This window comes from Aspergillus ruber (genome assembly GCF_000600275.1).
Source record: "Aspergillus ruber CBS 135680 unplaced genomic scaffold scaffold00049, whole genome shotgun sequence".
NCBI lineage: Eukaryota > Fungi > Ascomycota > Eurotiomycetes > Eurotiales > Aspergillaceae > Aspergillus > Aspergillus ruber.
Genome location: NW_024467345.1, coordinates 76,947 through 103,917, shown reverse-complemented (window position 1 = coordinate 103,917; position 26,971 = coordinate 76,947). Strand labels below are relative to the sequence as shown.

At 51.2% G+C, this 26,971-nt stretch overlaps 9 protein-coding genes across 9 annotated transcripts; 3 read left to right on the top strand and 6 right to left on the bottom strand.

Moving 5' to 3' along the window:
- Window positions 1-27: 27 nt before the first annotated feature.
- Window positions 28-1,948, top strand: sit2 (putative siderochrome-iron transporter; the record flags this gene model as incomplete). Its single annotated transcript, XM_040785156.1, has 3 exons — window positions 28-299; window positions 347-960; window positions 1,008-1,948. 3 exons carry the CDS (start codon window positions 28-30, stop codon window positions 1,946-1,948), a joined length of 1,827 nt encoding a protein of 608 aa, XP_040634159.1.
- A 2,391-nt stretch (window positions 1,949-4,339) lies between these two features.
- Window positions 4,340-6,607, bottom strand: EURHEDRAFT_519158 (uncharacterized protein; the record flags this gene model as incomplete). Its single annotated transcript, XM_040786757.1, has 6 exons — window positions 4,340-4,904; window positions 4,961-5,299; window positions 5,348-5,521; window positions 5,572-5,723; window positions 5,789-6,376; window positions 6,467-6,607. The coding sequence occupies 6 exons, from the start codon at window positions 6,605-6,607 to the stop codon at window positions 4,340-4,342; spliced, it is 1,959 nt and encodes a 652-aa protein (XP_040634158.1).
- Window positions 6,608-7,032: 425 nt separating this feature from the next.
- On the bottom strand, window positions 7,033-8,651 carry cwc25 (U2-type spliceosomal complex subunit CWC25). Its single transcript, XM_040785613.1, has 2 exons — window positions 8,558-8,651; window positions 7,033-8,495 (listed from the first exon to the last, which is right to left on the bottom strand). The coding sequence occupies exons 1-2, from the start codon at window positions 8,584-8,586 to the stop codon at window positions 7,199-7,201; spliced, it is 1,326 nt and encodes a 441-aa protein (XP_040634157.1). The 5' UTR covers window positions 8,587-8,651; the 3' UTR covers window positions 7,033-7,198.
- Window positions 8,652-8,688: 37 nt separating this feature from the next.
- Window positions 8,689-13,098, bottom strand: EURHEDRAFT_489085 (SH3 domain protein). The gene is made up of 3 exons (XM_040785612.1): window positions 11,015-13,098; window positions 10,858-10,953; window positions 8,689-10,800 (listed from the first exon to the last, which is right to left on the bottom strand). The coding sequence occupies exons 1-3, from the start codon at window positions 12,711-12,713 to the stop codon at window positions 8,984-8,986; spliced, it is 3,612 nt and encodes a 1,203-aa protein (XP_040634156.1). The 5' UTR covers window positions 12,714-13,098; the 3' UTR covers window positions 8,689-8,983.
- Window positions 13,099-13,333: 235 nt separating this feature from the next.
- Window positions 13,334-14,913, top strand: EURHEDRAFT_417439 (Rtr1/RPAP2 family protein phosphatase). The gene has a single exon (XM_040783202.1). It carries the CDS (start codon window positions 13,529-13,531, stop codon window positions 14,462-14,464), a length of 936 nt encoding a protein of 311 aa, XP_040634155.1. The 5' UTR covers window positions 13,334-13,528; the 3' UTR covers window positions 14,465-14,913.
- Window positions 14,802-15,337, bottom strand: EURHEDRAFT_381973 (40S ribosomal protein eS17; the record flags this gene model as incomplete). Its single annotated transcript, XM_040779481.1, has 3 exons — window positions 14,802-15,074; window positions 15,134-15,259; window positions 15,317-15,337. 3 exons carry the CDS (start codon window positions 15,335-15,337, stop codon window positions 14,802-14,804), a joined length of 420 nt encoding a protein of 139 aa, XP_040634154.1.
- Window positions 15,338-15,528: 191 nt separating this feature from the next.
- On the bottom strand, window positions 15,529-17,132 carry EURHEDRAFT_417436 (mitochondrial 37S ribosomal protein bS1m). The gene has a single exon (XM_040783201.1). It carries the CDS (start codon window positions 17,083-17,085, stop codon window positions 15,673-15,675), a length of 1,413 nt encoding a protein of 470 aa, XP_040634153.1. The 5' UTR covers window positions 17,086-17,132; the 3' UTR covers window positions 15,529-15,672.
- Window positions 17,133-17,264: 132 nt separating this feature from the next.
- Window positions 17,265-18,683, bottom strand: EURHEDRAFT_417435 (SDR family oxidoreductase). The gene is made up of 5 exons (XM_040783200.1): window positions 18,562-18,683; window positions 18,453-18,504; window positions 18,256-18,388; window positions 17,906-18,196; window positions 17,265-17,856 (listed from the first exon to the last, which is right to left on the bottom strand). Exons 1-5 carry the CDS (start codon window positions 18,581-18,583, stop codon window positions 17,350-17,352), a joined length of 1,005 nt encoding a protein of 334 aa, XP_040634152.1. The 5' UTR covers window positions 18,584-18,683; the 3' UTR covers window positions 17,265-17,349.
- A 929-nt stretch (window positions 18,684-19,612) lies between these two features.
- On the top strand, window positions 19,613-26,899 carry tor (putative TOR pathway phosphatidylinositol 3-kinase TorA; the record flags this gene model as incomplete). The annotated part of the gene is made up of 3 exons (XM_040779480.1): window positions 19,613-19,739; window positions 19,822-26,456; window positions 26,507-26,899. 3 exons carry the CDS (start codon window positions 19,613-19,615, stop codon window positions 26,897-26,899), a joined length of 7,155 nt encoding a protein of 2,384 aa, XP_040634151.1.
- Window positions 26,900-26,971: the final 72 nt, after the last annotated feature.

The window sequence follows — 26,971 nt, the reverse complement described above, 5'->3', positions numbered from 1 at the left end:
TGATCTTCTATCACACTATAGATCAACATGGGTGTCTTCGATGTCATTCGGGGTCGCAAGGACAGCCACATCGTCGAGGACCTGGGCTACTCGGAGAGCCATGAGCCCAAGAACCTAGGCGATGGGCCAGAGACCCCCCCGACGGATAGCGATATCAGACTCAGCTTGGAGGAACGTAATGAGAGGAATGTCCAGCTGCATCCCGACGAGGTCACCAAGGAGGCTCATCTGGGTGTGCAAAAAGCCGAGGCGTCGGCTATAGTCTGGACTAAGCCCGCGCTGTTTGGGACTTATGCTTGGTATGTCACCTACTCCCTATGGTAATGAACGAAACTAACAGGTATAGGATCTGGGTTTGTTTCTTCATGCTGGCCTTCCACTCCTCCATCAACAGCAACGTCATCAACAAAGCCTACAGCAGCTTCTCATCCGCCCCCCAAATCAGTACCTCCAACATCCTGTACAGTATCATCGGTGGTGTACTGAAACTCCCCATCGCCAAGACCATCAACATCTGGGGTCGTGCTGAGGGTTACCTGGTTTTCCTCGGTGTCTACGTTCTGGGTCTGATTATCCTGGCCGCTTGCAACAACCCCGACTCCTACGCCGCCGGTTACGTGCTGTACTGGATTGGATACGATGCCATTTACCTGATCCTGCAGATTTTCGTCGCTGATACCTCCGGTCTGCGGAACCGTGCTTTTGCGTTCGCCTTTGCTAGCACGCCTTTTATCTGCACTGCTTTTGTTGGTCCGCGGGCGGCTGAGTCGTTTATCAACATGACGAGCTGGCGTTGGGCGTATGGTGCATTTACCATCATCCAGCCTTTCGTCTTTGCGCCGCTGGCCTTCGTCTTCAAGTACTATGAGAAAAAGGCAGAGAGAATGGGTTTGTACAAGCGTGAGCCCAGTGGTCGGACCCTCTCGCAGTCTATTGTCCACTATATCCATGAATTCGACAGTATGTCCCCTTATCTTGCTCTGGAAAAGCGTATGCTAACCTAACAGTCATCGGTGCATTCCTGTTGATGGCCGCTTGGGTCCTCCTCCTCCTTCCCTTTGGTCTGCAGCAATATGGCCGCTCCACATACAGCAGCCCTACCTTCATCGCCATGATTGTCGTCGGATTCTGCCTGATGTTTGTCTTCGCCGCCTGGGAGAAATGGGGTACTCGCGTGCACTTCGTCCAATACGAACTCCTCAAGAAGCGCACCGTTCTTGGCGCCTGCTGTCTCTCCGCCGTCACCTACTTCAGTTTCTACTGCTGGGATCTGTACTACTACAACTTCTGCCTGGTCGTCTACGACCTCTCCATCACCCTCGCCGGCTACATGGGCCAGATCTACAACGTCGGCTCTTGCTTCTGGGGTGTCGTCTTCGGTCTCTGGGTCCGCTACACCAAGACCTTCAAGAACACCTGTCTCTTCTTCGGTCTTCCCCTCCTCATCCTAGGTGCCGGTCTCATGATTCACTTCCGTGGCCAAGGTGACCACAGCGACATCGGCTACGTGATCATGTCCCAGATCTTCATCGCTTTCGGCGGCGGCACCCTCGTCATCGGCGCCGACATGGCCGTCATGGCCTCCGCCGACCGCGAAGGTGTCCCCATGATGCTCGCGCTACTGGGTCTCTTCAACAGCCTTGGCGGCTCTGTTGGCTACGCTGTCGCCGCCGCCATCTACGCCAACACCTTCCCCGGCGCACTGCTCTCGAACCTCCCCGAGTCCACCAAGTCCAAGTTCAACGACCTCTACACGACCGGTTACACCGAGCAGATGAAGTACCCGCCTGGCGATCCTACACGTGAAGCCGCGAACCTGGCCTGGAGTACGAGTCAGTACTACGGAGCTATCGCTGCGACGGCGTTCTTAGGACTCGCGATTCCTTGTATCGCGGTGTGGAAGAACTACCGTGTTGACAAGAAGCAGAACAAGGGTGTTGTTATTTAATTTCTTTTCGTGCATATTCCTTTTCTTTTTTTTATATTCTTTTTTCTTTTCTTTTTTCCTTGTTTCTCTCCACCACTGATGAGATGATACCCTCTTGGGACTCGCAAAAGCGGCATATATATTTTTTTCTTTTTGATTTGCACCTGCAATTGCATATAGAGACGATGGGTTGGATTTGGATTGGATATATTACCACTTCCTGTGCAATGACCCCGGGTCTATAGAGTAGACCGGACTGACTTGACTGTGAATAGTAGCTTAGCTTGATGACTTTGGCTGTTAATAATATTTATTTCTTTGATTCGTGAACGAGTAGTATGCTTGTACCACCAGTGCTGAATAGACCCTAGTTATTACGGTCTAACGTTGAAGTCTTAACTTCATTTTTATCGTGATTTCCTCATAGCAGATGCTCTGGCAATGGTTAAAGGGGAGAAAAAAAAAATCATCAATCGAGTATACATCGTTAATAGCCAAAGAATTCTAAAAGTGAGTGAATACCCACAATGCAAGCAAGCCAATTGCTCAGATAACTAGAGTAGCAGAAGGTAAGTGAATCCAATCCAATCTACTTTACTCTGCAACAACTCTGCTCCGAGTCATCCAGAGAATCCGACAATATATATCGCCTTACTGTTCTATAAACCCAAGTTAAGCCAGGGAAGCTCTGAAGTCCTAAGTCTCATCCATAACGGATTGTCCATGCTAGTATACACTCTTATAACCGGGTAGTTGATGGGGTTTTAGTGTCCCTGCCCCTGTCGTGGTCACTCTCATTCTAATCACTATAAAAGAAAACGCACGGCATCCTCGCCATACGAGCACATACTCATGAATCCAAATTGTCACACCCGGACTTTGTGTACTCACACGACTAGACAAGGTCCTGTGCCTTGCCCTGTGGATTTGAGTATGACATGTCGCATTATGCATGCTTTCTATGTTATACTCGATAAAGAGAACCGACAGGGCTTCTACAACATGTGCACGTCCCGGATTTCTCAAGACAAGTCACGGTATACATACTTACCAAGAGATCCTAACCACTTTTCGATTCCCTACCAAGCCAGGTAAAAAGCCATCTTTGTCTTGCGCCCGATCTAAAGCAACATCATATCTCCAAATATATAATTCTTCTAGATTTTTATGTCCACGGATACAAGAACAACCAAGTATAATAATAACGTCCAGACTATCGCTTTCTAGTACGCAGTTTCGAAAATGCGCAAGATACAGTCTTCTTTCATAATTTACCCATTATCTGGACATGACAAAATGTATCTTCCAGTAACCCATCTCATATCCAAGCATTGCCGAGCAACCAGGTCAGTATATTGCGGCCATAAACACTTCACAGTTGCAGTTCAACCTGTGGGGATCAAAAGTCTGCGAGGTTTCAAGAGAAAATCCCATTTTACTGATCAATGGAACTGGAATAAATGAGGATGCTGTTGGCCGTTTGCTTATAGAAGACAAACTACTAAAGTCTTGATTTTCACTATTTGTGAGTCACCCCGGTATACAATTCACCAGGCCCATTATATCGAGACATTGCTGACAAGGAACAGGAAGCCAGTAATCATGCTTCTTCTAGAGGGGAACAGTTCCCTTTGGTAATCATTTCTTCGCATCTTGTTTGGCAGCAGGGCACTGGTTTGCAATATTATCACTGTCAGAATGAACTTGCAAGTTCAACAGCCAGCAAACCAGTTTCCTAAATACCAAGGTGAATAAACCCATACCTATACGGCGAAGACACATCAGAAACCAGAACAGATCACATGCATCTAGGAAATCCTATCTCGCCCTGATGTACCCGGTTAGCGGTCTTCTATTCGTTCGTGTCATCTCGCGTACGAGTGTCTAAACACTCAGTCATAAATTACCACTGGGCGAGCGCATGAGAAAAAACTGCAAGTATTCGAAACACGAGTTTCTGCTATACTCGAAATCCTGGTTACCTTATTCTACGTGACTCTGGTTGGCTACTGAGAAATAACAGAGCATGCGACATTAAAAATTTGGCTATCTCTTCACCTACTGCATTTGAAGACAGACAAAGCCCATAACTTTGCTGGTCGATGGAGACTGTATAGCTACTAAATGCGAGTGTTGACATTCTACGAGACCAGTCGGGATGACTGAACGGAACTTCCGTTGGACAAGCAGGAGAATCTGCAACTATTAGTGCCATAGGGTTGTGTTGTTATTCCAATGCAATTGTTGATTACAATAACTGGGATAACTGAGTAAAGAATTTCACTGCCATACACCAAATCGAACCGCAATCATACTCATCTAAACCTGTAATCTACTGATTCATCACCAACTCGAAGGCTCCCCAGTATATATTCAGAAAACCCGTCAAAGCATCCTTCTCCTGTATTTTAGTCACTCCCTATCAGGAGTCGGAGTCCCATGATCCCCCAAAGCTAATGTATCCCACTGCTCCAAAAAGTCATCCAGCTCTGCCTCCCCAACAGACTCATATTGCACCGTAACTGCGAAGTTCGGATACAAACTGCTGAACTTCTCCTTATCTTCCTTGACCCAGACGACTTCGTCGAAATCTCTAAATATGTTCCTAATTTCCGGTGAAAGTCTGATTTTCTTTTGTAAGGCGGTGCCTTGTACGAGCCTGAACATTCCCTTGGCTAACTGCAACCGCTTGGCTGTGGAGAAGAGGGAGATAGCGGTGTCTGCAAAGGCGGAGGCGGAGGATGGGTTGTCGAGGTCTTCGAGGAGGGTGAAGAGGGCGACGGTGGAGAATTGCGAGCTGGACATGGTCATGCATTCGATGGGCCATTTTGTGCGTTGAATGTCAAGGAGTTTGCGGAGTTCGTGGGCGGAGGACAAGCGTAATTCGCGTGCGCGGTGGGCAGGCGAGGATTTGTCGATTGTCGAGGGGTTTTGGATGAAGCCGAAGATGGTCATGATGTTGGAGTGGTAGCGTAAACTGGGGTATGGGTTTTCTTTCTTTCCCTGCTCAAATGGGGTGGTTGATGTGCTTACTGCATGTCCAGGACTCCGGGAGTTGGTACATTCCTCAGGCTCACGCATTCAGGAATCTCCTCGGTCCATTGTTGTAAATCCGTGTAGATATCCACAGCCATCTTCTCGGTATCCGATTGAGGCAATTTATCGTTGTTGCTGAAGAAGAAACTACATAGATCCCAAGTGACGCATCCCAGCTTGGACAATGCGTTGACTAGACAGTTTGTATGAGCCTGCACAGGCTCGGCCTGTACAGGATAAGGCATCCACGTGTCTTTGGGATCATGTGTTTCTGGTAAATGTCTCGGCGGAGGCTTCTTGAACGGTAGTGCTCGTTGTAGAGCAAGGCAGGCGGTCCTTTTGCGAGTCAGCCAAGCTAGGGTTATTTTTGGGAGAGGAACTAACGGTAGAAAATTGTAAACTCCACTAGTGGTCACATCAATGGCTCTAGTGGTATTTTCGGCCTGGTCACCGGCTTTGGCTATGATACTGTCACGGAACTTCATCATATGCTGAGCCTGTTCTGCCATCTGGCCCAATATTAAATAACCAAATCTATCTTTCCCGGTAATACAGACCCTGCATATATTTAACTATCAATCCATCCTATATTGAGGTGAACGACGTACCAAGTATAAATCCCACCCAGTCCTTGAAGGTTCGTAACACTATACTTACCCTGCTGCTCATCCAAAAGTCGTTTCGCTTCGTTGTAGAAATGCATTCCCCTAGTATTAGGATCACTCGGTTCGGCAAATACTTCAGGATAACTAGAATAGAACTATCACGTCACCATCAGTCGACACTCAGAATTGGGGCACGAAGGAGCACTGTATCGGGACGCACACAAGCTACAGCAAGAATACTGTTGACAAGCAACGGAGAGCAAAACTGAGCCCCCAATTGACCCTTCTCCATATCCATAAAGAACAGCTCAGGATCAATCCAGTTAAGCGTGTTATTATGCCAGGTGAAAAAAAGCGACACCAAGTGAGACACGAAGTCATCATCATCCGAAACTGAAGTCCATGGCTGTGCAGGAACCTTCCATCGAGGATTATCCGACAACCACTTGACATCCATAACCCGCAACCGACTCGATGACCGCGAACGCGACAAATGTTGCTGCGAGTCTGCTCGCGTAAGTCGGGACTCGTCGGTGATAACAGCATCCGGATCAAAGTCATTATCAATGCACCGTCGGATCTCGTCAAACGACACCTTGCTCTTCCGAATGACCCTCAACAATCTGTCCGCTTTCACCTGGTCTTCTCCACGGAGTGTCTCGAGCAGCTGGATTAACAAGGACCGATCCTGCTCCAGCGTCTCGAGCTTATGCTTGAGGGCGACTTTTCGGCGGCTGTCTCGGTTCTCGTCGACGATGCATTGTTTATTTTCTTTGCGGCATCTGGCACACGGGGCTCCTCCTATGCACTTTCACGTGTTAGTCACAGTTACAGTGACGGTCAACAAAGGATAGAATCACCGAGTCAACAATCACAATGAGAATAGAACCAAAAATACTTTTGCCTTGTCCTTCCGGCACTGGTTGCACGCTATCGTCGCATTTGGCAATCGGGCTGGTGGGAGACTCTTGGACGCTCGATATAGAGGCTGGGTCGGCCTTATAGGCGGCGGGGGCGGGGGTGAGGGCATGGGAACCATGGTCGGGATCTGGAGGACAGTGAGGATGGCGCGGTCTGTACCTGACACAGTGGTATGGGTGAGCTGAGCCAGAGTCTTGGGTTAGGAGAAGTGTATTGTGTGGGATTGGAGATTGGGTTTACGTCACGTGTAGGCCATGGGCCTCGCATACATACAGACGAGGATAGTTGCTGTTAATCCATTGGATTCCTTTCGTTTATTTGGCATAAGGGTGCCCTAATGTACATCATTCGCCCGTTGTGGCCGGATATAATATCCCCTTCGTTGTATACTCGCCTGGACTGATTCTGTCGAGTTAGACGCTACGGAATTCATCTCCGACTCCACCGGATGTTAGCAACATGCGTAAGTTAACTACATATGTAGTTATGCAATCCCCGTAATTATATATATATCCCGGCTAATACTAGTACCATGCAGATGGTCCGATGTAAAGATATATGAATGATGCATTGATTGTGGATATAACCCTAACGCCTGAGGGACTAATATATATTTGTACATGAAATCGACTCAGCTGCCCATAATGCTATGACAATGAAATATGAAAACCTTAACCATGTAGACGCATAAAAAGCCCACAAGGCTCAACTACTCATCCTTATCAACAACCAAACCCCCACGGCTTCTCTGAATCCTTTGGTCAAGACTATCCTCCTGTAACTGGCGATGCAATTGTCCGACAAACCGACCCTTCTCAGTACGATTTTTCTGATCCTCCTCGCGCTGACGCTCTTCCATGGCGGTGACTTCGTCGATGCGCTTACGGCGGGTTGTCTCGAGCTCGCTGGCGTTGGATTGCATTTCGTCGAGTTTGCGCTGGCGTTCTTCGTCCAGTTGTTCTTTCGATTTGACATTGTTGGCCTGGCCATTCGCGTGGCCGTTGGACTGAGAACGGTTGTTGTCACGGCGATAAGAGTCACGCACCCGGTTATCGTAGTCTCGAGGTTTGCGGTAGCCGTTGCTTTCTAAGCCTAGTCTGTCAGGAGAAGGACGACGGTCCCGACGAGGAGAGGGTGAACGTCGACTATACGAGTCGTGACAAGGATGGTTGTGGTATCTGTCATCATGATCACGGTGTTTGCTCGAAGCACGACGATCGCGGTCTCTGCGGTCCCGTTCGTCTTGGGATCGTTCACGTCCACGGTCTTCGCGTCGATCACGGTCCCTGCGATCTCTGTCCCTCCAATCACGATCATCACGATAGTCCCGGTCATCTCTCCGACTCCTATGCGAACGGCGATGATTCGGCGATGAAGACCTAGATCGGTGTCGACGTGATCGATGTCTGTGCAAGTCCTTATCACTGTACCGATGGCTTCTGTGACGATGACTGCGGTCACGATCACGCTCTTGTTCACGTCCCTTCCCCGGCTGACGATCACCACCACTACCACCATCAACAACCTTCTTCCCTTTCCTCGCCGACTCCTTCACTGCAGCCTCATAAGCCGCCTGCTCCCTCTTCTTAACTTCAAACAACGGATCCGCCATAACTTTCGTCATCATATCTCTACTATTCACCGGCGCCACAGCACCAGCACCCACCCCAGGACCCGCCGCCGGAGCAAAATCCACCCCCCTCTCCAACTTCTTCGTCTCCTCCCCCTTCAATAACACTGAATCAATCCGTCTCTTTCCCAACAGATACCCCTCCATCTCCTCAGCCACATGACCCGTGGCTCCCGAAGGAGCCTGATACATCCAGTCAACGCGCTGCGTCTGTCGCACCTGGCCCGAGTCTTCCTGGAGGCGCTGCAGGTCTTGGATTTGGCGCTCTTCATCGCGCTCGCGACGGAGTTGGTCGATTCGTTTGCGTTCCTCGAGGGCCTTTTGCTCCTCGGACCAGACGCGCTCTTGGTTGCGGAGGAGGGAGGGATGCCATGATCTGGGTTGCTTGTTAGTCTCTAGGTTTGAATTATGGGATGTTAGTTGAGGGAATGGACTTACTTCTTCAGGTTGAGATCCCCACCACCCATTTTGAATTGATGGGCGCTGTTGCGCTGTGATGACTGGGAGAATTGAAGATGACGGATGAAGTTGGGGAAGGTACGATAAGAGATCAGATTCCAGAAATGGAAGTGGTGAGTAGTGGATTATGTAAGTTGCCACCGGTGTGTTGCCTCAGGCATAATACGGCAATTCTCTGGACAGGAGACCTACAGTATGGGTCTCATTACCACTCCTAAGTTACAGTCGAAAAAAGTGCATAAATACATAGCAGAGCTAGCTAGAAAACAGGGGCAAAATATCAAGCCACTGCGTAAATCCATGCGAAACGAGATGTACCCTCAACATGTCTAAGAGGAGATAACCACAATATCGCACCATCTAAACCGAGCCACATAAAGTGACCCATATTATGCATTACACCATCTAATTCTCCCATCCAACCCAGCTCCGCGGCATAACTCGCCAGACCTTGCACTCCCCACTGCGCAGGTCATTGAGCTTGAAACTCTCCATCTTGATCTTCTTACTCTCACGCCCTTGCTCCCACGCGCGGATCTTCTTCTTCGTTCCGTCCCAGTCGACAACAACACCGACGTGGTCGGGCTTGCCCACCTCTGCGTTGTACTTCTGGTGCATTGTCCCGCGGTGGCCCTGGAAGCGGGCATTGCGGAAGCTCACGATATCACCTGCGCGGATCTCATCGAATTGCTGCACAGACGCGTTGGCGAGGTTGGCGTAAACCAAAGCGCCGTAGGATCGGGTGCCAACGGGTAGCAAAGCATTCGACAAAGGCTGGAGTAGATGATGGATCAAGCCAAACGGAGTACCGTCCGCGACAGTAGTGTTTTGAAACGATGTCACCGCATCGTTAATACGGGTACCGTTTTGAACGTGGGCATTTTCCAACTGATCTTGACGAGGTTGAACCGGAGGATGCTCCTTGCGCTGCTCCAAGGAGACATCAGACGGGTTACGGGCATCATAGGTCGCCGTGATGACCGTCTGGGAGTAGTCCGCGTAAAGAACATAGACATCCTTGGTTACGGTCGTCTTACCGCCGCGCTTCGTGGAGGTCGACTCCTCGATCTCGAACTGCACATCCCTTCGTCCTTGGATGGCCGGCGGTGGCGTGTTGGGTTGAGCCCACCACATGGTGTGCTCTGCTAGATCGACATCCATGGCCATGAAGCCCTGATCAAATGACGGGCGAGGGCCATCAATAGATCTTCGTACACCATGGGAGCTCCGCGGAACGTCCAAAGAAGTACGATTACTCCGAGACGAGGATGGAGGTGGGCCAACTGGAGTCTCATGGGGAGGCGGCAGAGGCGGTACACCAGACATGCGCTTCTCTCGCGAAGGAGAAAACGGTCGCTCGGAAGTGGTTACGGGAGATGCATCATACAGTTCATCCTGTTCATCGGCCGTTGGCTCGGGCCGAGGAACAGGTGGCTGTGGCCGTCCAGCGGGGACAGGTGGCATCGTAGGTGAAGCCAAACCATGCTGCGGGTTGGAATACCGGAACGGGTCATACTCATCATCTTCGGGGGCAACTGGGGGAGCAGCCGGAGGCGGCGGTGGGGGTCCTCTTGGGATATCCACAGAAGACCTACCGGCGCTCTTAGGAGGCTGGCTGGGTGGTGGCGGTGGGACTGCTCTGGGAGCGGTGGGAGGTGGGGGAGGGGCGCCACGAGGGCTTTGGGGCGATTGAACTGAATAGTCGTCGATTGGAGTGCCTTCGTCCATGCTCGAGTCGGCCTCGTGACCCTTCAGAGCATTCTTATGCTTAGCACTGGATGCAATATCTGTGTCATAGTCACCGTCATATTCCGTGGTTTCGCCGTCTCCTTCCCCGGCTTGACGAGAAGAAGCCGTTGTAGTCCGGCTTTCAGCCGTAGATCTACGGCGAAGATCGGTAGGCGGCGGCGGCGGAGGAGCCCTAGTTTGTCTCGGAGGTGACAATGGCGGACTCGTAGGAATAGGCGGTGGTGGTCGACTAAATCTCTTCTCCGAACCAAGAGTAGGAGACAGAGGAGATGAGGTATCATAAGTCGAAGGGCGTCGTGAATCCAAATGATCCGGGAGCGGCGGTGCTCCAGCCGACGGAGGCGGGGCGGGCCGGTCCGCAGCGACGGCGTTCAAAGACAAATTTCTAGCGTGAACCGAGAGCTCATCGTCCGACTCGTTCCCTGCATCCGCGGCGGTGGGAGGAGACTTCGGAACAGGGGGGATGGTCCGAGCTGTTTTGAGCTGTTAGAGTGACTTGATATCATCCGCAAAGAGCTTCGCTTACTTACCACCTGTTGTCGAAGACGGCGATGCAGGTTGCTCCGGGGGGGCTGACGGCGGAACAGGCTTGGTCGCCAAAGGCGGAAGTGGAGGCGCTGCACCCTCTGTAAAAGCTTGGATATTAGCTGGTGCAACCCACCGGGTATAGAACAGGGATATATATACCATGAGGGAGTGGCTGCGGAGGCCTTTCCGTGGATGGTTCTTCCTGGACGACTTCCTCGACATCAGGGATTTCCTCTGCGGTATGCTGCTCGGTCACATGAGGGAGTTGAGACGCTTCCTCTTCCTTCTCGACGTCAGTGGGGAGAGCAGGGGCCGGCTTGTTAGCGTTCATTCCTGGCAAAGCCATGACAGGTACCGGGGGTGCGGGAGCAGCAGCAGGGGTGGTGTCTTCCGATTCGGCAGCAGGCTTCTTTTCAGTATCCGCAGAGGGCTTGGGTTTGCGAGGAGCCGCGCCAGGCATTGGCATTCCACCAAATAAGCCCATCATGCCCATACCACCGCTCATCTTGGCCATTCTCTCTCGGAGTTCCATTTTGCGCTTGACCTCGGGATCAACTTCTTCTTCCTGACCCTCCTCCTGTTCGCCCTCGGTCTCCTTGTCAGCGGTATCTTCCCTCTCCTTGTCTTCCTCCTGCTCAGCAGGTGGTTCCCGTCGTGACACAGGACGAACAGCAGGAGCATCATCGTAATCTTCCTTGCTGGTCGAAGTCTCCTCTGCTTCTTCAGTGTCAGCGGCAGCGGAATAATCCGCATCATTCGCGTCACTCGTCGGCTCGTGCACAATAACCGGGGAAGCATGAGTATCAACCTCAGCAGCTTCACCACCTTCAACAGGAGCTGCTTGTTCGGCCGGCTCCGCAGGCTTCTTGGGCTTCTCCTTCTTCTGAGCAGCTTCAGCATGACGGACTGCCTGCTCTGCTTGACGCTGCTGGAGCAAAGCGATTCTTTCCTTTAAGCTCGTGGGCTTGGGCTGCTCTTCCTCTTCTTGCTCCGGTGATTCCGTCTCAGGGGGTGGAGGGGGTGGACGGCTTTCGGAGACGGGAGGCTCCCGTGCCAGCTGTTCCTGGAATTCCGGATCCTCCTCACGCCTGTAAATCTTTGGAGGCGGCTCCCTAGGTGGAGGTGGAGGTACGTAGGCATGTCTGCTGGGCGGTGCAGCCACAAAAGGTTTCTTGACAAATGAGCCTGGATTGGATCCCGAACTGAGTCCACCGGGTTTGATGGGCGCAAGAGGCGGCTCCGCAGCCTTGTTGAACGCCGCAATACGATCCTTGAAAGAGGAACTGCTCGGTTTCGGCGCTGCTGCCGGCGGTGGAGGCTTGGATGCAGGCTTAAAAGCGGATTCAGCTGCGGCTGGCGGAGGTGCTGCAGCTTGCGCAGGCTTAGGAGAGGTGGGAGCTTCTGCGACTGGAGAGGTAACCATTTGCGGAGGAGGGGACTGCGGAGGCTGCGGGGCCGGCGCCGGCGGTTGGGGAGCGGAAACCTCGGGAACCGCAGCAGGAGTAGCAGCAGGAGTATCGTCAGACTCGGGCCCCAGCTGATCATTGGATTCAACCGGGCTGGGGTCCGCCGGCGGCGCAGGCTCGGGGGGGGGAGGAGCTACAGCTTCAGGCTCCTTCTTGGGCCTGTTGGGACGAGATGGTCGGGGCGGAGCAGGCGGCTCATATTTCTCGACAAAGTTCTTGGGGAAGATGCCCTCATGTTTAGCACCCGATTCGTCTGTGTATTCACCGGAATACCACTCGTCGTCCTCAATACCCATGACGGTTACGATCTGACCGATTGGGAAAGCCAGGTCATCTTCGTGGTCTGAAGCGTACTCGAAGATCGCTTTGACCGTAAATGGTGGATTGGACATCTGGGCTGGTGTGGTGTGATTGGCGGGGTGGTGGTTGTTGTAGAGGGAATGGACGGTTTATAGACAACAGAATGATGCCAGACGGGGTGGAAGATGTAAATCACACAACAAGGACTGTACAGAAGCGAAGCATCTGAAGATTCAGACACATCCGCAGCACAGAAACATGGAAAGAAACGACGAAGGAGTGTGTGTGGAGAGAAGTACTCTGTATGTTATGCCTGAGGAAGCCGAATATGTGTCAGCCTGGGGGGGGAGGTACGTCAGAACGCAGAAAAGGGGAGGGGAGAGGTATAGAGGGGAACAAAGGGTAGGAAGAAGAAGAGGCATAGCTGGATGGTTGTATATAAAGATACTCACAGTAAAAGCAAAGGATGGAGTGGTTGAAGACTGTATGAGAGATGGTAAAAGAGAAAAAGGAAGAAGTCGGAGGGAGAGGGAGTGATGGAGGAGAGAGGATGTTGTCTGGCGGGACACTCACTACTCCACTGTTGGCGATCGGCGAGTATGAAGGGTGCGTAAAGTAGGATATTATACGTACAGAGTAATGTAATATGATATTATATTGCTATGCTATAAATATAAAAGACAACTATTAAGATCTGCTGGTCCCATACAATCAGACGCCTGATATCGTCATCTGCTGGGGAATCCGGGGATTTATTGTTACTTTTTGCCTCTATCGAAAAGTCAGCAATCTATCCTCCGACTGCCAGCACTTACCATCACTATCCATCTACCTTTTACTTTTATCTTTTCTACAATAGTACTGAAGTAAATACATTTCTATGTTTGATTAATATCATACATCCATCATGTCCGTCAGTCAAAACCCCCTGAGAACATCCCTTCCAACGACACACGCCGCTGCTTCAGATTCCTCCCGTCGCCAACAAAAGAAACCCCAGAACCAGTCCAACCCAGGGGTCGACCCTCGTCACATGGCCATAGCCCTGCACCATGCCCACCGCATCCAATCCCAAAAAGATACCGAATCTCTCATCCTCGACCGCATCCTCGATCTCGTTTCCTTCCCTTACTCGCCAACTGCAGACCCGTCGACACCATCTCCCGAAGACGCACTTTTGTTCAAGAACGCGTTGGTACCGTTCCAACCTACAGACTATGATAATCTCATTCAGGAGCGAAATATCGAGGGTCTATGTGGCTACGGTCTATGTCCGCGGGAGCACCGCAAGGAAGAGGGCGGTGGTATGTTCCGGATTAAATACGGCGCCAAAGGCAGTGGTCCGGGCGGAAGGGGTCGGGAGATGAATATCGTTCCCAAGGAGAAGTTAGAGATGTGGTGTTCAGATGAGTGTGCAGAGCGGGCGATGTATATCCGGGTTCAGTTGACGCAGGAGCCAGTCTGGGAGCGAAGGGGGGACGATTCGCGGAATAAGAATCTGCTTCTACTTGAGGAGGCGCGGGAGCAGCAGGGCAGGGGCCTGAGAAGTGGTGGTAATACTACTACGGTTGGACAGGTTGCGGGCCAGTTGGAAAATATGCATATGCATGGTCCTGAGGCCAGAGAGATGGCTGCTCAGATGCAAGACTTGTCTCTTCGTTCTCAAGAACTTGCATTGGAGCGTGGTGATTCCAGCGCTGGAGCTTTCCAGCATGATGGACGAGTGGGCGTCCAGATCATGGAGAATGAGAACTTTTCGCATGCCGTGGCACCTCCGCAGATGCGTCCGGGGGACTTCCAGGGTGGCTCCATTGAAGGATATTTCCCCAAACCCCAAGAGTGAGCAATGGTTTGATGTTCGTTACGCGATGTTCATGAAGATACCCAAGCTACATAAATAGACTCTTGATAGATACATAACAAAGAGTTCGATAAAACTCCCTGGTCAATATCTTGAGTCTATGTCCTACGGACCGCCCGAGCCAGTAGCCATGGCAGAAAAAATGATTTTGGCAATCAAGCATCATCCCCAACGGAGAATCAGCGACACCTTGGTAATCGGGAATCATATTTTCATTCCTCATCCTTCGAACGCTATCTAAACCGCCAGAACACGCCAAAGGTTGAAGTCGAACGGAGAACGGAAGAACTTTTTTCTGCACGTCGTAGTCGTAATTAATTTAAGAGCGGAAGCGACGGCGCTCAGGCTGCTGAGCCTGGGTGACGTTGACGACGTTGACCTTGAGGTTGTCGAAGCCCAAGCTCTTGAGCAGGTCCTTGGTGTCGGCGTCGACGTCGAGCTGGCCGGACTCGGTCTGGGAAACATCGAGAGCGGAGACCTCAGGGACGTATTGGTCCTTGCGCTCACGCTCCTCCTCCTGGAGCTTGAAGGAGATACCGCGGACGGGGCCACGCTGGATACGCTTCATAAGGTGGGTGGTGTAACCAGCGATCTATTCCCATTAGCCTCTCTACCTAAGATAGAGATTCCGCGGGAATCGGTAGTGCTCACCTTGTTGCGGAGACGCTTGGAGGCAATGATAGCGATCTCATCGCAGAGACGCTTGTTGGTCTCGAAATCGAGCGTGAGCTTGGGGTAGTAACGCTCGATCATAACCTTGGCGGACCGCTTGACGGTCTATTTTTTTCTCTTAGTTTTTGCATCGCTTTTTAGAGGCTCGTTCATTTAACTGACCTTAGTCCTGACGCGACCCATTTTGGCGGTTGTTTGCTGGCTGGAGGGATGTTCGAATGGCTGTCAAAGCACTCGATATCTTCTTTTGGTGTCGCAAAAGGGTTGGGCTCGCTTAGCCGCTGTGTGGGTCGTGCCCTAGTCTCCAAATGCCCTATGTCACGTGGTTCTTATCGATAACGCCTCCGCAATACGGTTTACTATGGAGCTATGAAGACTCAGGTTAAATACGATTACTGTACTCGACAATCAATCTTCAATGGAAATTGATGTATATGCGGTTATATCACAAGAATAAAAGGTTCTTTCCGTCCAACCAGTCTAATCATACAGTCACATCACACATTATAACAAGTTCCCTAGCTTTCATACTTGAGTGTTTCCATGAGTGACCTTGCAGCATCCTCACGACTCGTCATCGGCGTGTGCCTTCTTTCGTCGAACTGCCTAAATCGAGGCGCCCTGGCGTCCAGTTTCGGAACTTGCCGTGAGGCGCCCTTGGTCACTTCCGCAACGCGGTTCGCGGCATCGGCCTCTGGCGCATCCTCAATGCCGTAGGGGGCCTTGGCCGTAACGCTTGCCTTGAGAGATGCCAGGTCGATTCTGCCATCCGAGGTAACTGAAGCCCGGATTGGCGTAGCCCAGTATTTGCCACCGCCTTCGATGGATGCATCAAAGTAGGCCAACCCAGGGGGCGTCCGTTGATCCCAGAAGGTAATGGAGTTCACGTCTTCGGATGCAATACCACCAATACCTGCAATGGCCCTGTTGCCCTTGCCCTTGAGCTTGCTCTTTGGCCGCAAGATACGCGCCTGCACGGGTCGTTGATAGGCCTGCGGGCCGTGTTCCGGATGGTTGTAGAGCAATGCGTGAGACCGCGTGTAGGACAGACCTGCTGATGGGTGCGTCCTCGGTGGCCCAGAAGTAGCGTATTCCGTCGCAGACAACTTGGTTCCCGGAGCGTGGAAATACTTGCCAGCAATTCTCATGTTGGGCACTGGCGGCGGAGACGGAAGGTCCAGGAGCTCGAATATCACGGGGCCTAGAGCAGTCGGGTCTGCACGTAGCGACTTGATGTAGGCATGGAACTCCTTCTCGTCAAATTCTATGGGCTGCATGTTCTCAAGATCCTCTCCCTTGTCTTGGATCGCCTTTCTCTGTTCCACGGCGCGCTTTGCCACATACATATCGCGAAGCCTCTGCAGAATCTCCGGCTTGTCACGTCGAACCTTTTTCAAGTAGGTCTGAAACTCCGCTTCGGTCTGCCCGGCAAGCCAAGGTCCGGATTGCCGGAATTGTTTGGCATACGGTCTCGCAAGGTCTTTGCTCGTTTGTGTATTGTCGACATCTAATTCGAATGGACTCTGGTGTCCCGGTAGGAAACTGCTCGAGTAGTTGACCTTGGACGGAAGCGACATGGGCAAGTGAAGTTCCTGGAACTTCGCCAAGGTCACCGTGTGGTCTTGCGCGGATTCGAAGTCGGTAACATGTTCGAAGGTGTCATGGGCATTCACCCTAATCACGGGTCTGATTGATTTTTCCGATGTTGATTTTGGGGGGATAGGACGTTTCAAACCCCAATCACCACTTTTTGACGACGAACCGGGCGTAACAATCGATGCTCGGGTGGGATAGGGAAGGGTCGCGCTGTCGGATTCAAAGACCGTCTTCGAAGTGGGGGGTTCTTGGGGAGGCTTCAATGCTTGTGGTAATGCGAACACCCGCGATTTCCGCAGAAGATTCGCCGTCGGCGATAATCTCGCGGACGTCATGGCGTTTCTGATGGCTGGATTCAAGGATATTCTTTTTTGCTGCGGAGGGAACCCTCGGAGGAGAAAATGTCTCCAGCCGGTACGGGGAGCGACAGAGCGGGAAGATGCAGCTTTTCCGATTACCCAATCTGGATCAATCTTAAGCAATGAACTACGTTTACATGCGACTACACAAACAATGACCAGCGCAAAAACGGTGGCAAGTTATGTTATTGCTCTATAATTCAATTTCCTTTAACTTCTATACACAGGTAATGTCACAATTTACGCACCAACAGCCAGCAGAGACTCAACGGTATCGGCAACTGTCTTCTTCAAAGGCAGGTACGAGATACCCAGAAGCTCACGGGATCTGGTGTTGTCGTATCCATAAGCATGAGTGGGGGAGTCTCTAGTAGCACTCTTTGGCGGCAGCTTGGGTTCCAGCTGAGGGTGGCTTTCCCGGATAGCCTCCGCAATCTCCTGGTTTGAGAAGAAGCCGTTGGTGACGAAGAATCTCTTTCCTCCAGCCTCTGCGACTTCAATTGCTTTAACGTGAGCCAAAGCAACGTCGCGAACATCCACCCAGAGCGAAGTGTCTGTAGAAGGCTGCTCGTCCTTCAGGCTACCCTGGACAAAGTCCCTGAACCGCTTGTTGGATGTGTTGATCGCGTCGAGGGAGTTCAAGTAGTTCACGATAGGTCCGAAGACAAGGGGAGGGTTGACCGTAGCGATGTCGAAGTTGGGCTTTTCGTTTTCAACAAAGTCCCATGCAGCCTTCTCCGCAAATGTCTAGGCCCAGTTAGTCTTGGTTCAATGCAACACGGGTGCGTTGACTTACCTTGCTACCCCGGTAAACCTTAGAATGGTCCAAGGCCTGCTCCCAAGTGACAGGGTTCCAATGCTCTTCACTGTAGACTGGGGGATGTTGCTCAGAGTTGACAATGGAGGCGAAAGACGAAGTGACGACAACCCTCTTCACAGTAGGGGCGTAGGCCTTGATCGCCTTCAAGATTCCAGTCGTACCCTTGATGGCGGGGTCCAAGAAGTCCTTGACGGGGTCCTGGACATTGAAGTGAAAAGGAGATGCTGTGTGGAGGACATAGTCGAATGGCGGGTTGGATTTAACAGCCTATTAATCTGGGTCAGCCATGAAAATGGTATATATTGGGGTGATACATGGATATATACCTCGTCAAATGCACCGTCTTCAGCGACATCCTTGACAATGACATATGACAGCTTCTCCTTGGGGAGGTTGGGGTGGTTTTCAAGGATCTTCTGACCCTTCTCATCGGAACGGACCGTGACGACGGTGTCGAATCTGGGATATCCGTGTATTAGTTGCGAGGAACGATTGGTCTGGTGTAAAATCAGTCAAGGAATACCCATGTTGCAGCAAGATATCAACAATATGAGCGGCAATGAAGCCACTGCCACCTGGACGGATATTAGCATCGGAGTTAAAAGCGATTGCAAATACGGCTCAAAACATACCAGTGAGCAGAACCTTGGGCATTGTGATTTATATTGTTCAATTGGTGCTGTATAGAGAACACAAAGAGTAATTGATGGGAATGGTGTGTATATGTTGTAGAATGTTGCAGGCAGAGGGAGTTTGCTCGTTATATACTCCAACCCCTCCCCCGCGCTGGCGCTATCATTCGGCTATCTCTCAAATGATTACAAATTTCAGTTCAGCTCGCCATGAATGACAAATGAACAGTTGGCATTTCTATGGGACTTATATCGCAATAATTGTTGTCAATTAGGTATGCCAGTACAGTTAGTTATCAAGGTCCTGTCTACTTTGCTCAGAGTAGTACTCTGACTATACGTCCATCTTGCATAGACTCGATGCATTCTATGCTTCTTTGTGGCATATACTCGATGTATTGAACCAATCTGATACAATTTCAGAATTGCTCGGGCCATATCCATAAATAAGATAAATAAGCTTCTTTGATCTATCTAGTATTTCATGCTCCGTGTCCAAAGCACATCCGTTTTGAGCAATCCAGAGTATAGGAGCGGAATATGGCACCAAGCAGCCAGTCCAGCGGACGTTAATAAGTGCTTCTTTAAATACAAACCAGCCTTGTTGGAGGGCGGTAGTTCAAATTGATTATAATCCTAGCGTATGCCCACCTCGTTATCATCATCCCAACGGGTACTCGCAGCTATATATTTCCAACATACTCGTACTTAGTGATCTATAGCACTGATGTTCGAGAACTAGAAAGGACCTAAAAGCTTAAATATTATATCAAAATTTATTTGCATATGAAATTTTCGTCTTTCGTCCTAATGTACTCTGCATAGTGAACGATGCCCCAGGCCGGAATATCACTCACTGGCCCGTGCACTCTCAACCGGCGGAAGTGGACTCTCACCTTTCACTCTCAACCTCTGGCAACCCGATTAAGCTTAACCATCTCCTCCCACCTCCTTCTCCCCCCATATACATAACGACTTTTGTGTCTTTCACCCCCAACTTGCCCCGAGACCTTGAATTTCAAATGTCCATCCCGGGGGGTGGTCCGCAAACATGGCGCAAGCAGGTCCTATCACGGACGTCACCCATCGGCTGTTCTTCGACCTAAAATCCAAGAACGAAGAAGTACGGGCGCGAGCTGCCTACGATTTATACGATAATGTCATTGCCATTTCAAGAGGTACCTATTCTATCACCCTCGCAGGCTAGTCGTGGCTTTATCCGCTCGTCGCACTGCTGACACTTGGTTCGTCATCTCACAGATTGGCCGCCGGAAAAGTTCCTCGAGTTCTACAACGCAGTCAGCCAACGTATCGCGCAGCTCGTCGTAACCGGTAGCGATGCCAACGAAAGAATCGGCGGTTTGCTCGCTTTGGACCACCTAGTCGATTTTGATGGAGTCGATTCAGCCCAGAAAACCACTCGTTTTGCCAGTTACCTCCGCAGCGCGCTCCGAAGTAATGATACCCTGGTGTTGGCGTATGCGGCAAGGGCACTGGGCCACTTGGCCAAACCCGGTGGTGCCCTCACAGCGGAATTGGTCGAGAGTGAGGTACAGTCGGCTCTGGAGTGGCTGCAGTCCGAACGACAGGAAAGCAGGCGTTTCGCGGCGGTCCTTGTCCTCCGCGAACTGGCCAAAGGCTCACCTACTCTCCTATATGGCTTCATCCCGCAGATCTTCGAGCTTATATGGGTCGCTTTGCGGGATCCCAAGGTGCTCATCCGAGAGTCGGCGTCGGATGCAGTCAGCGAATGTTTCGAGATCATAGCCGCTCGAGATAGCCAGGTTCGGCAACTGTGGTTTGCACGAATCTATGAAGAGGCGCTGCTGGGATTGAAGTCGAGCAATGTAGACTGGATTCATGGATCACTTCTGGTGCTCAAGGAACTTCTGTTAAAGGGTGCTATGTTCATGAACGAACACTACCGGAACGCATGCGAAATCGTCCTCCGTCTCAAAGACCACCGTGATCCTAAAATCCGCACGCAAGTCGTCTTGACGATACCCATCCTCGCATCTTATGCTCCCCTTGACTTTACCGAGATTTACCTCCATCGATTCATGATATACCTGCAGGCTCAGCTCAAGAGAGACAAGGAACGGAATTCGGCATTTATTGCAATCGGAAAGATTGCCAACGCGGTTGGTGGGGCAATGGCGCAGTATCTCGACGGGATCATCATATACATTCGAGAGGGATTAGCAATGAAAGCACGGAGCCGAGCCTCGGTCAATGAAGCTCCGATGTTTGAATGCATCAGCATGCTGTCTTTGGCTGTCGGGCAAACGCTTAGCAAGTACATGGAAGCATTGCTCGACCCCATCTTTGCGTGCGGGCTCAGTGAGTCGCTTACACAAGCACTTGTTGACATGGCCCATTACATCCCACCCATCAAGCCTACAATCCAAGAGAAGCTCCTAGATATGTTAAGTATCATTCTTTACGGAACGCCTTTTCGGCCTCTTGGATGCCCTGAAAACCGACTCCCTCCCATGCCATCGTTCGCGAAAGACTTTTCCCCACAAGAGCTTCATTCGGACGCCGAAATTGCCCTTGCCCTTCATACCCTAGGGAGCTTTGATTTCTCTGGTCACATCCTGAACGAATTTGTACGGGACGTTGCCATAAATTACGTCGAGAATGACAATCCTGAAATCCGCAAAGCTTCTGCGCTCACTTGCTGCCAACTATTCGTCCACGACCCTATTATCAACCAAACTAGCAGCCATTCAATTCAGGTTGTTAGTGAAGTAATTGACAAACTTCTAACTGTCGGCATTGGGGATCCGGACCCAGAAATTCGACGCACTGTCTTGTGGTCTTTGGACCGGAAGTTTGACCGTCATTTGGCAAGACCTGAAAACATCCGATGTCTCTTCTTGGCTGTCAATGACGAGGTATTCTCAGTCAGAGAAGCTGCGATTTGTATTATTGGACGTCTTTCCAGTGTCAACCCGGCTTATGTTTTCCCGCCGCTGCGGAAATTGCTTGTCAACCTCTTGACCGGCCTTGGGTTTGCCAGTACGGCTCGCCAAAAGGAAGAGAGTGCCCTGCTCATCAGCCTGTTTGTCTCAAATGCGACGAAGTTGATTAAGTCTTACGTCGACCCTATGGTCACGACTTTGCTCCCAAAGGCAACAGATGCCAACCCGGGAGTTGCATCAACTACATTGAAAGCGGTTGGGGAATTGGCAAACGTCGGGGGAGGTGAGATGACACATTATTTACCGCGACTCATGCCTATTGTTTTGGACGCGCTCCAGGACCTTTCCTCACACGCAAAACGAGAATCGGCACTGCGTACCCTTGGTCAGTTGGCCGGCAACTCTGGCTACGTTATAGACCCATACCTGGAATACCCCCATCTTCTTGCTGTCCTTATTAATATCATAAAGACGGAGCAGACTGGGTCTCTCCGGAAGGAAACCATCAAGCTCCTGGGTATCCTTGGTGCCCTGGATCCATACAAGTATCAACAAATCAGTGAAGATGCCCCGGATATCCATCATATCAACGAAGTGCAACCTGTCACTGATGTTGCCCTGATCATGCAAGGTCTTACGCCGTCCAACGAGGAGTACTATCCGACGGTTGTCATCAACACTCTTATGCAGAACATCCTGCGGGAGAACTCTCTGGCCCAGTATCACTCTGCGGTCATTGATGCCATTGTCACTATTTTCAAGACTCTGGGACTGAAGTGCGTCCCATTCCTGGGGCAGATCATTCCCGGCTTCATCGCCGTCATTAGAGGATCGCCTCCAAGCCGTCTGGAATCTTACTTCAACCAAATGGCGATCTTGGTCAACATTGTGCGACAGCATATTCGTGCATTTCTTCCGGGGATCATTGAAGTTATTCAAGATTTCTGGGACGTGTCCTATCAAGTCCAAGCTACTATTCTGTCTCTCATGGAAGCCATCGCTTTGTCACTGGAAGGCGAGTTCAAAAAGTACCTGGCCGGTCTCATTCCGCCCATGCTGGAGACTCTAGATAATGACACCACGGCTCGTCGACAGCCATCAGAGAGGATCCTTCATTCCTTCCTGATCTTTGGCGCTAGTGGGGAGGAGTACATGCATCTGATTGTTCCGTCCATAGTACGCCTTTTCGACCGGACTCAGAATCCTCCCACCATTCGGAAATCTGCCATTGAAAGCCTCACGAAGCTGTCGCGCCAGGTTAATGTGTCCGACTTTGCCTCTTTGATGGTCCACTCGTTGGCTCGAGTTGTTGGTGGCACCGAGCGTTCGTTGCGACAGCCTGCAATGGACTGCATCTGCGCACTCATCTTCCAGCTTGGTCAAGACTTCAGCCACTATATTAATCTTCTCAATAAGGTCCTGAAAAACAACCAGATCACCCATGTCAATTACCAGATACTGGTGACTAAACTGCAAAAGGGCGACCCGCTCCCGCAGGATTTGAACCCGGATGAGAACTACGCAGCCCTAGCTGACGACGCAAATTACGCTGAAATTGGCCAGAAAAAGATGGTAGTCAACCAGCAGCACTTGAAGAATGCATGGGATGCCTCACAAAAATCGACACGCGAGGACTGGCAGGAATGGATTCGCCGTTTCAGTGTAGAGCTTCTGAAAGAGTCACCTTCTCCCGCACTCCGTGCATGCGCCAGTTTGGCGGGTATCTACCAACCTCTTGCAAGGGACTTGTTCAATGCGGCTTTCGTGTCATGTTGGACCGAGCTGTATGATCAATACCAGGAAGAGCTGGTTCGGTCGATTGAGAAGGCACTCACCTCGCCCAACATCCCGCCCGAGATTCTCCAAATCCTTCTCAACCTTGCAGAATTCATGGAGCATGACGACAAGGCATTGCCCATTGATATTCGTACATTAGGCAAATATGCTGCGAAATGCCATGCATTTGCCAAGGCTCTCCATTACAAGGAACTTGAGTTTGAGCAAGACCAGAATTCAGGAGCAGTGGAGGCCCTTATTACCATCAACAACCAACTCCAGCAGTCTGATGCTGCCATTGGTATCCTCCGCAAAGCGCAGGCTTACCGTGATGTTGAACTTAAGGAGACCTGGTTCGAGAAGCTCCAGCGATGGGAAGAGGCTCTTGCCGCTTACAAGCGACGTGAAAGAATCGATCCAGATTCCTTTGGCGTCACGATGGGTAAGATGCGGTGTCTGCACGCTCTTGGAGAGTGGAAGGTGCTTTCGGATCTTGCGCAAGAAAAGTGGAACCAAGCGTCTCTGGAGCACCGGAGAGCCATCGCTCCTCTGGCTGCGGCTGCTGCTTGGGGCCGTGGTCAATGGGAATTGATGGACTCGTATCTGGGTGTCATGAAGGAGCAGTCTCCGGACCGGTCATTCTTTGGCGCTATTCTTGCGATCCACCGGAACCAGTTTGACGAGGCGACCATGTATATTGAGAAGGCACGAAATGGCCTAGATACGGAATTGTCGGCCTTGCTTGGAGAGTCCTACAACCGTGCCTACAACGTCGTGGTCCGCGTACAGATGCTGGCTGAACTGGAAGAAATCATCACGTACAAGCAAAACATCGGCGACCCTGAGAAGCAGGACGCCATGCGCCAAACCTGGAACAAACGGTTACTCGGATGTCAGCAGAACGTCGAAGTGTGGCAGCGCATGCTCAAGGTTAGAGCACTTGTTACATCGCCTCGCGAGAATCTTGACATGTGGATCAAATTCGCCAACCTTTGCCGCAAATCCAACCGCATGGGCCTTGCTGAGCGTTCTCTCGGATCGCTGGAAACGGTTGTTTCTGACATCAATGGTACTCGGTCTGTTGCTCCGCCTGAAGTCACTTATGCTCGCTTGAAGTTCAACTGGGCGTCGGGTGGTCAGCGCGAATCTCTAGGAATGCTGAAAGAGTTCAATGCAACCCTGACAGAAGACTTTACGCGGTTTAATGCTCTCATCATGTCACAGACGGATCATGCCATTAATGGCGTGAACGGCATGGTGGACGCGAACCATGCCGATATTGCCGGCCTCCGTGAACGTGTTGGCGATGTTGGCAAACTCCGACGTCTTCTTGCAAAGAGCTACCTCAGACAAGGAGAATGGCAGACTGCATTGCAGCGTGGTGACTGGAACCCCGAACTCGTCCGTGAGGTCTTGAATGCGTACGCTGCGGCGACAAGATACAACCGTGATTCGTACAAGGCCTGGCATTCGTGGGCGCTGGCCAACTTCGAAGTCGTCACTACCATCGCTAGCCAAGCTAACCGCGAGGGACAGCCTCCGGTCATGGTTCCTCAGCATATTGTGACGGAGCATGTCATCCCTGCTATTCGCGGCTTCCTGCGGTCTATTGCACTGTCCTCGACATCGTCTCTGCAAGACACTTTGCGTTTACTCACCCTCTGGTTCACTCATGGCGGTGACCAGGACGTTAACGGTGTCGTGACAGAAGGGTTCACTGCAGTGAACATTGATACTTGGCTAGCCGTTACTCCACAGCTTATTGCACGAATCAACCAGCCCAACTACCGAGTCCGTACCTCCGTCCACCGCTTGCTGGCAGAAGTGGGCAGGGCACACCCGCAAGCACTCGTGTATCCGTTGACAGTTGCCATGAAATCCAATGTCACCCGCCGGTCTCAGTCTGCCAGTAACATCATGGACAACATGCGGCAGCACAGCGCAAGACTCGTCGAACAGGCCGATCTTGTGAGTCACGAACTGATCCGTGTTGCCGTTTTGTGGCACGAGCTCTGGCATGAGGGCTTGGAGGAAGCTTCTCGTCTTTACTTCGGCGACCACAACGTGGAGGGCATGTTTGCAACCCTGGCACCGCTCCATGACATGCTTGATCAGGGGGCAGAGACTCTGCGGGAGGTGTCTTTTGCGCAGGCGTTTGGACGTGACCTTGCAGAGGCTAAGCACTACTGTATGCTGTACCGTGAGACAGAGGAGATTGGCGATCTGAACCAAGCTTGGGATCTTTATTACACCGTGTTCCGGAAGATCAGTCGCCAGCTCCCGCAGTTGTCCACTCTCGACTTGAAATACGTTTCGCCTAAGCTTAAGGATTGCTCGGATCTTGATCTGGCTGTGCCGGGTACCTACCAGAGTGGTAGACCCATCATTCGGATTATCAGCTTCGACCCTATTCTCCATGTTCTGCAAACGAAGAAGCGGCCTAGGAGGATGACACTTAAGGGAAGCGACGGTAGTTCTTACATGTATGCTCTCAAGGGGCATGAAGATATTAGACAGGACGAGCGTGTCATGCAGCTTTTTGGTCTCGTTAACACTCTGCTTGATAACGACGGCGAGAGTTTCAAGCGCCATCTTTCCGTCCAGCGATTCCCGGCCATTCCGCTCTCCCAGAGCTCTGGTCTCCTGGGATGGGTCTCCAACAGTGACACATTACACGCGCTTATCAAGGAATACCGAGAGAGCCGTCGAATTCTGCTTAACATAGAGCACCGTATCATGCTCCAGATGGCACCTGACTACGACAACCTTACACTCATGCAGAAGGTCGAGGTCTTCGGATACGCTATGGACAACACCACTGGAAAAGATTTGTATCGCGTACTCTGGCTCAAGAGTAAAAGCTCTGAAGCCTGGCTTGAGCGACGCACGAACTACACACGTTCGCTTGGTGTCATGTCCATGGTCGGTTACATTCTCGGTCTGGGCGATCGCCACCCGTCTAATTTGCTTCTCGATCGCGTTACGGGCAAGATTGTTCACATTGATTTCGGCGACTGCTTTGAAGTTGCGATGCATCGCGAGAAGTACCCTGAGCGGGTGCCGTTCCGGTTGACACGTATGTTGACATTCGCTATGGAAGTCAGCAATATCGAGGGTAGTTATCGGATTACTTGTGAGGCTGTGATGCGTGTTCTGAGGGAGAACAAGGATTCGTTGATGGCTGTTTTGGAAGCGGTAAGTCCTTTTCACCTCCCCAGTCATTTCAACTAAGCTAATTGTTGCAGTTCATCCATGACCCTTTGATCAACTGGCGTCTGGGAGTCCGTGAATCTCCTCCGGAGAGGATGTCCTTCGTGGCCGAACGTCGCCAGTCGGTGGCTACAAACCTCAACCCAGAAAATGGTGCCCAGCCCAGCAACTACACCCGTCCCCGCCGTCCTTCCATTCTTGAAGGCGGTATCCTGGATGCTCAAGAGGGCATCCCCAACGAAGCCCGGGAGCTGCAGAACGCACGCGCATTGCAAGTTCTTGCTCGTGTCCGGGAGAAGCTGACGGGCCGCGATTTCCGGCCGTATGAGGAACTCAGTATCAGCGACCAGGTGGACAAGCTGTTAGCGCAGGCGACAAACGTGGAGAATATCTGCCAGCACTGGATTGGATGGTGCAGTTTCTGGTAATCGATTCGATTGTTTCTTTCTTTCTTTTGATACTCGATTTGTTTGGAGTGGTACGGCGCAGGATTGTCAGGT

Excerpts from the sequence above, each read along its gene's own strand:
- EURHEDRAFT_417436 (XM_040783201.1), bottom strand. The coding sequence starts at position 17,085 with ATGACGTCCGCGAGATTATCGCCGACGGCGAATCTTCTGCGGAAATCG.
- EURHEDRAFT_417439 (XM_040783202.1), top strand. The coding sequence starts at position 13,529 with ATGTCCGTCAGTCAAAACCCCCTGAGAACATCCCTTCCAACGACACAC.
- EURHEDRAFT_489085 (XM_040785612.1), bottom strand. The coding sequence starts at position 12,713 with ATGTCCAATCCACCATTTACGGTCAAAGCGATCTTCGAGTACGCTTCA. Across the intron at positions 10,954-11,014 it reads TCCGCAGCCACTCCCTCATG|AGGGTGCAGCGCCTCCACTT; the intron begins GTATATATATCC and ends AAGCTTTTACAG. Across the intron at positions 10,801-10,857 it reads GCCGTCTTCGACAACAGGTG|CTCGGACCATCCCCCCTGTT; the intron begins GTAAGTAAGCGA and ends AGCTCAAAACAG.
- EURHEDRAFT_417435 (XM_040783200.1), bottom strand. The coding sequence starts at position 18,583 with ATGCCCAAGGTTCTGCTCACTG. Across the intron at positions 18,505-18,561 it reads GCCCAAGGTTCTGCTCACTG|GTGGCAGTGGCTTCATTGCC; the intron begins GTATGTTTTGAG and ends ATATCCGTCCAG. Across the intron at positions 18,389-18,452 it reads GATATCTTGCTGCAACATGG|ATTCGACACCGTCGTCACGG; the intron begins GTATTCCTTGAC and ends CGGATATCCCAG.
- cwc25 (XM_040785613.1), bottom strand. The coding sequence starts at position 8,586 with ATGGGTGGTGGGGATCTCAACCTGAAGAA. Across the intron at positions 8,496-8,557 it reads GGGGATCTCAACCTGAAGAA|ATCATGGCATCCCTCCCTCC; the intron begins GTAAGTCCATTC and ends CAAGCAACCCAG.